The sequence below is a fragment of the Pterocles gutturalis genome, unplaced genomic scaffold (assembly GCF_000699245.1).
Source record: "Pterocles gutturalis isolate BGI_N339 unplaced genomic scaffold, ASM69924v1 scaffold11096, whole genome shotgun sequence".
Lineage (NCBI taxonomy): Eukaryota > Metazoa > Chordata > Aves > Pterocliformes > Pteroclidae > Pterocles > Pterocles gutturalis.
Window position 1 is genome coordinate 1 of NW_010103083.1, and position 7,529 is coordinate 7,529.

The 7,529-nt window shown below is 45.9% G+C and overlaps 1 protein-coding gene across 1 annotated transcript; it reads left to right on the forward strand.

Moving 5' to 3' along the window:
- Window positions 1–14: 14 nt before the first annotated feature.
- Window positions 15–5,186, forward strand: LOC104460323 (chromosome unknown open reading frame, human C2orf40; the record flags this gene model as incomplete). The annotated part of the gene is made up of 4 exons (XM_010086552.1): window positions 15–51; window positions 754–801; window positions 3,107–3,264; window positions 5,025–5,186. Coding segments are annotated over 4 exons (405 nt in total), but the record flags the coding sequence as incomplete, so codon positions are not given.
- Between the last annotated feature and the right edge of the window lie 2,343 nt (window positions 5,187–7,529).

Genomic DNA, 7,529 nt, shown 5'->3' on the forward strand with positions numbered 1-7,529 from the left:
CCTTCCTCTTCCTCCTCTTCGTCCTCCTCCCGCTGCTCTGCGCGGCCCCCGGTGAGTGAGCGGGCCGGGGTCCGGGATGCGGGGTGCGGAGAGGGAAAACCTAACCCAAAGCGTCCTGGGGAGCAGGGAAAAGCCTTCCCCTAGCTTCACGCGTGGCCGCGTGGGTGAAGACTTTCGGTCACTCCAGAACTTGTGCAAGTTGAGCATCTTTCTTTGAAGAGCTTGTTTCGGAATGAATAGAGCTTTTCGGAGCAGCCGAGCACTTGCAGGTCTCCTGTTGCACTGCCCGTCCCTGGGCTACAGCCTTGGGTCCCTTCTGGGAAAGGGCCTCGGCAGGACGAGAGCCTTGATGTGCTTTGGGATGGACGGGCTGCGAGGAAAACATTAGAAGCAGCCTGGTTGTTAACATGCCCCTTGCTCTGTGGGGTTATCCTGGACGGTGTGACACGGTACTTGCACGGGCTGCGGTCTTCTGCTGCAAAATATTACAGTTTAATTAGCGAAGAAGGCCAGTATTTGGGTTCTCTTGCCAAGAAGGGCTGAGGGGAGGGCGCGGGAGCATCGGAAGCTTCCCCGGAGTGTATGTTGTGCTCAAGTGTGGAAATGGAGCAAAAGGAGGCACTGGGAGAAACTTGCTGCAGAGTTTTGACTGTTGGGCTGGAGCTATGAAAAAAATACTTTGAGATATGATCTTTTTTGTTTTGTTTTGTTTTTATTTCCTTTGTGGTAAGTGTTTTATTTTTAATTGTCTAGATGTTTCAAGGGGAAATAAGCTTAAACAGATGCTCCAGAAACGAGAAGGTAAGTAAAGAGACGGCAAAACGCTTTCCCTTCTTTTCCCTTTGAGTCAGTTGCTATCGGTCAAAGCTGCCAATGTGTTGTCACTCTCAAAGAAGGCAGTCAGAGGAGCAGGTCATAAACACCCTGTTCAAAGCTGGTAGTCCACAACCTCTCTCACTACGTACCATACCAAAACCTCCTGTGCATACGGATCCTGAGCCTGCATGTCCGTTTGTGACTTCATACCGGCAGGGCTGGAGTCACTGCTTATTGTAGCCCCCTCTGAAAACCAGGGTTCCCAGCCTCAGGCAGTACACCTGCACTTCGCTTTGAGCAGTGTATAGCACCTACCTTTTCCAGTGTCTGAATGGCAGACGTGGCATATTTATCTGGTTTATTCTGGGAAGTCACAACGTTTTCCAAGGAATTATAATGCATAGAAATACTGCTGGCTCAGGTGCAGAGGAGAAAATGTGCAAACCAGGCTTGATTGCAATGCCTTGATTTGTTCCATTTGTCCTCTTGGAACCACGTGTGGTTCCTTCTTGGAAGACTCCTTTCTCTACAGGACAGATAATGGCTGGGGCTCTAGCAGGCAGATGCACCGAACGGCTCGCTGGTTGAGGGAAGGGGATGGAAACAGAGCTTGCGAGGGACTGGCAGCACTGCAGCAGATGGGGGACAGCCTGAAACACCCCAGAAGTTTTGGTTGTTTTCCCTCAACCTGCTCTATGGCTGAGACAAAGCATTTATCCCCCCCACAGAGGGGGCTCCCACTTTCTGCAAGCCTGTCTAACATCTCCCTGGGTTTTTCCTGGCATCATCCACCACCTCTTGCCAGCCCTAAAATGTGTGCCCCATCCACGGCTGTTTTCCTTGTGCACAGGTTCCCTACCTCACTGTTCTGCAGTGCTTGCATGCAGGTAGGTCTGACTGCTTCCAACAGCACCCCTCTCTGTGCCCCAGCAGCAGCTGGCTTGTTTGTTCAGGTTCCTCAGTGAGAGGGACCACCCAAGGGGAGGGTTCTTGAGGGCAGATTCAGACTAGATGTAAGGAAGAATTTTTTCATTATGAGGTGGTGGCACACTGGAACAAGTTGCCCAGGGAGGTAGTAGATGCCCCATCTCTGGAAACAATCAAGGCCAGGTTGAATGGGGCTCTGAGCAACCTGATCGAGTTGAAGATGTCCCTGCCCATGGCAAGGGGGGTGGACTAGATGACCTTTAAAGGTCCCTTCCATCCCAGACTATTCTGTGATCCATGAGTGTGCAGACAATATGGCCTAGACCAGGAAGAACTGCAAAGCCTTGAATTGATGATGGAGGGAATATGCAGCCCCTTAATTCCAGCCTCACTCCCCTTTTCCAGCTGTGCGCTAAAGCGAGCAGGCTAAGTACACAGTGCTGGTTCCCTTGCTGGCAGCATCCCTGTGCAAAGGCGCATTCACGCGACATTTGTTCAGCTGTCCCATTTCCCAGTAATAACACCCAGCTCGAGCGCACGGTGAGTGATCAGTTTCCAGCTCATCACCGCAGGGCAGCCTGCTGTTTCCCACTCTTCTGTGACAACTCATCTATCGTTTTTACCTCTTGAGTCTCCTTCCTGCTCCTGTTCTTTACCTCCCCCTGTGAGTCTGCCCAGCTTCTGCTTCGGTGGTTTTCACATCTCCACCCCACTTCCACATCTGCCCCAGCCCCAGCCAAGTGCCTGCCTTTTGGGCATTGGGCAAGCCAGATGGCATGGCTGGGTGGGGCAGGTTGAGGGTGTTCCCCTGCATCCACCAAGCTGTGTGCTGTGAAAGCCTGATAGGTTTTTATTTTCAGGCATACATGGCCTTTAGTAACATTCGTTATTTAAAAGCTACCTTTTTTTTATTTTTTTTTTTTTAACACAAGAGATTCAAAAAATCTGACTTTTTATGTGTGCCTTCCTTCACCCTAATAAGTCATCAGTGTTTCTCCAGCTTCTTCAGGCTTTTTAACTTCACCTCTCCTCTTCATTCCCATTTCTGCAACAGCACCATGCAGAGGCCGGTCTCCTGTTCTCTCCCCAAAGGACACATTGTGTTCATTCTCTTTCAGTTTGGGTTTATTTAAAAAAAAAAATCCTTTTTTAGCTTCTGTCTTTGAGCTCAGAATAGAGAATGAGGGTAACTGAGAAATCCTATCGATGATTCCTGGGTTTATTACTGTTCCTGCTGTGACACGCATCACCCTGCCAAGCACAAAGGTAATGGCACGATACGAGAAACATTTTTCGGTGCAGTACGCTTCAGGCTGACTAAAAATTTCCTGGAATGTCTTTTTTTGGGGGGAATAAATTTCAGCCGCTGTTGCCACGAAGCCCGAGGTGTCAATGAAAGAAAGGGCGGCAAAGGAGTTCCTGAGCAGCCTGAGACGCCAAAGACGCCAGCTGTGGGACAGGAGCCAGCCCGACGTGCAGCAGTGGTACCAGCAGTTCCTGTACCTGGGATTCGATGAGGCGGTGAGTGGAAGGCTTTCAAGGGTCGGGCTCTGTGTTTGTTAGAGATTTCTGCATTATTTTGTTAAGAGAGAAAAATAACATTAAAAGCTTGCGTGGAGTTCTCGCCCGCTACTGAACTTAAGCTTAATAAATTGCAACCAAAGTTTGCTTTGAGAAATAGGTGGCAAGACCCAAAGCAGTCAGTTGTATTTCAGGAAATTAATTTGGCAGCCTCAACCTAATCAATTTGCTTTTTAACACTCTTGCTGTGATTGGCATTCCTCAGTGAAATTGCGCTAACGTTACATACCTAATGCATGCATGGACCTCCATGGTGCAAGCAGCTCCTGACCATCATGAGCACGGGCAGCTGTGCCTTGACTTTAAATGTGAAAGGAAAAACACTGGATAATGTGCAGCCAACCTCCCTTCAAATGAGGATACATTTTTTAAAACCAGTTAATTTGTAAAAATACTGGAGTGGAATCAATAGTTCCCAGCTCTGCAAAAACCTCTACTAAACAGATGCTGAAATAGGGTGAAAAATGTTCATTTTGTTGCGGTCCCACATGTAGAATAATTTCTACGTTAACAAGAGGTAAAAATAGTTATAGATGTTGAATTCTAGGCTTCTGTCAGCTGCATGAATGTGTTTAATGAGATTGCATTGGCACAGGCAAGCTGGAGTCCATTTTGGACCTTTGTGGTAGTTGGATTGCTTGGAAGATGAATGCACTCATTTTCAAAGCTGGAACAACTAGAAAAATAATCTTTTGCTTGGGCTGAAATAATGAAAGATACATTTTTTGTTGCTCCTGGACATTACGCAGATAAAAGTGACTTTTTAACAGCATGACCATATCCCCCTCCCCCAATAGCAGTAGGAAAAATGGGAAAAGTGGTTTTTATGCCTCAGAAACTGAAGACTGGGGGCAAATACTAGGAGGTAAGTAACAAACCATGCACTCCTCTGAGTTCCTGTGTGCATTTCAAAACCTGAAATGAGGCCTGTTGTGGGATACAATGAATCCACTTACTAGGTTTTCTTGAGTATTAAGACACAGTTTTAACAATGAAATAACTGTTTGTTCCAGCAAAGGACTCGGGCCATACTTACCATTGTGTATTTTGCAAAACTTTTTTTTCAAATCTCAGCCAAAAAATATTTCCAAAGAGTCATTCAGATGGAAAGGCTTTAGCTTGGCAATTATGTGATACCCTTGCACACAGTTTTTCCTCTGCTGTTGTGTGCATAATTGAATTGCTTACTGCATTGCCGTAGCTAGAAGGCTGCACTGTACGTTTGTTTGTACCCATGCAAAATGGGAGTGAAAGATCCCAGGCAAAAAGTAAAAGCCTTTTGCACCACTTTGCAGTCAAAGACATGGTGACTAAAGCCACAGGGCAACAGAGAACCAAAGCTCTAAAATACAAAACGTTGAAATGTTTTTATAGTCCACCACTGAAAAGGTAATGGACATATTAAAGGTGCTCAGCATGTGTTTCAGTTGCAGGCGCTCTCAGGTTAAGCAGTGGGCAGAGGGGGTGGGAGTGGGTCCCAGGTGGGGCTGGGCAGGACAATTCCTGCACTTGGGACCCTGATAATTCCATAGAGAAGGGAGGTACCCATCACAACCCCCCTTAGATCTAAAGATTTTGTTTTGACAAATATGCAAAGGATCTGAATTTCTGAAAGAGACAAAAGGAGCATCTTGCACCCCTCTGTTTCACTCTCTTCGTTGTAAAGTTTCAAGCTCGGAAATTTTTTTTTTTTTTGGCAGAAATTTGAAGATGACATGTCCTACTGGACAAGCTTGGGGCGTGCTCGTAATGAATACTATGGTGGCTACTACCAACACCACTACGATGAAGATTCACCAATTGGCCCACAAAATCCACACACCTTCAGGCACGGAGCAGGTGTCAACTATGACGATTACTGATGCCATTGATCCTGCTTGAGCTGGTGCCTATAGGGCTGCACTGGGTGAGGCTGAGTCCTCCCTCAGGCAGAATGATCCTGCTTTCCTCTTATTCATGTAAAACAGCAAGAGTAAAAAAGAGTAAAGAAACTGCTGGGCTTTGAAGAAAGCACCATGACTTTTTTTAATTATCATTACTTAGTAGTGCACTATATAGAAAGTGTAATAGAAATAAAGCTTTTTTGATACAATAAACAGGTTGCCATTATTTAGTAGAGTTTGTAGCAGCGAGTTCAATTCCAATTGTATTACTACAGATTCCTTTTTTTTAACGGGCTTTTTCATTTGCTTTCCTACAATCAATTGCAAAATTACATTGTATCATCTAGTTTGGCATAGAGAATACATAATATAAGCCAATGCATTTCATATGTGCCTGCTCATGCAGATTTCTGTCAACAAATAAATCCAACTATTCTTGGAGGAAAAGAAAAAAAAATTCCTCTCAACTCAAGCACTGCCTTGTTGCCTCCTCTGCTGTTTCTGTACCTACTGCGCACAGCCCTCCAAACTTGCGTGGCATGGCACTTCAACAGATCCTGCTGAGGCAAGGACACCGATGTTCACAAAAGCTAAATTCAGTGCAGAGAAGCTCGCCTACCTGCAAAGCCTGTGAAAGGAAAGGATTCTCCAGGCTCAAAACAGAAACCTGACTTCAGAAGTAACTGCCGAGATGCAGAGCATCTAACCTGAGTGGCTCCTACCCCTCCCTGGCACAATAACCCAAAGGTCATCCTTGATGAATACTCCCCTTTGCATCCTTTCCACTTAGCTGCAAACTTTCAGTCTATCTCAAAACGCAATAAAACAACAAAATAAGCTATTTAAAATTAAATTAGGATCAGATAGCATCCAACACAGTCCCCAAACATAATTTCCTACCATGAAGTCGCCTCTATCCCCAGTTGAAACTGGAATCCATACACACAGAGTAGGCTGAGCATCAGAATACATCAGAGACTGGGCATTTGTTAATGAAATTTAGTGGATTAAAGGGGGCTGGTTGGTGGAGTTGTGTTAAGAACCCCCAAGTTCAACCAACTTTCCTGCCACAGCAACACCAGCCAGTTACTGTAGACCAAGTCTTCATGCAGACCAAAGGCTGGGAGGGAGATTTTGGCTGTCAAGGGCTTCAGGAGGAGGTTGGTAGGGGAAAGCACTGCTGGAGCTGGACAAGCACAGAGGACCGGGAAGGGACAGGTGAGGAAGGCTGGCTGGGTCCGTGACTTCTGGAGCTGGAGAATCAGGATAAAGAGAGATGAAACACGAACTGCAAACTATAGCAGTTGGAGAAGAAAGACCGCATGGATGCTTTAGCTGCCTGTCACCTGAAGCATCCAAGAAGTTTCCAAAGGCTGGATCATGACAACACCATTCTTTACACTTCACTTCTTTCTTAACTCTGTGTTTCCTAATCTTTCACTTAAAGCCCCCGTTGCATGATGGACTGGTGTCCAGGAGAGGCAGCCCAGCACTAAGCAGCTCCCTGAAGGAACGCTTCCAGGGAGACAGCTTTTTGCTGAGGGAGCCAAATTGAACAAACACGTTAGTCACTTCTCTGCACGCACAGATACGTGCTAGCCTAACATGCTGCAAAAATTCAGCTTTCCCCTAGGTTTTGGAGCGCTTGCTCTAAGCAGAAGCCTTGCCAGTTTAATTGGTTTAAACTGGTCCGTTTCCTCAGTAGAAGACCCTTTATTCCCCATATGGAATAATCATATTCTGAGTCAAGCACACACTCTTGGCGCAGTTGGAAAACACGTATTCCTAGAAGAATACTTCAATTTTGTGTCCTATCAAAAAAGTGCACAGAATTTGGCAACATTTGAACCATGCTGATAATTTCCATCATTTCCCAGAATTTACAACAACTGGGAATTCAGACCTGCTGAATAAAGAAGAATAAAAAAAAGTGCTGTAAATAAATACCATCCCTCCCTAGGCCTTTGTAAGCTGTGTCCATTCTTGCAGGCTGACTCAGTCCAGCAGCTTTCTGTGCCTTGCGGGCTCACAACAAAATCTGCGATCTCTCTCTTGTGGATTCCCTAAGAGAAAAAAATATAAATCTTTTCCATTACATTGTGCCCCACACTGAAGTTTTCCCTCCATGTACTGGGGACTGGCTGGGACAGAGTTAACTTTCTTCATAACAACAGGTATGGTGCCATGTTTTAGATTTATGACTAAAACAGTATTGATAACACAGGGATGTTTTCACTGTTGCTGAACAGTGTTTGCACAACATGAAGGTCTCATCTGTTGCCCCCACTACCCACCCAGCAGGCAGGCTAGGGGCAGGCAAGA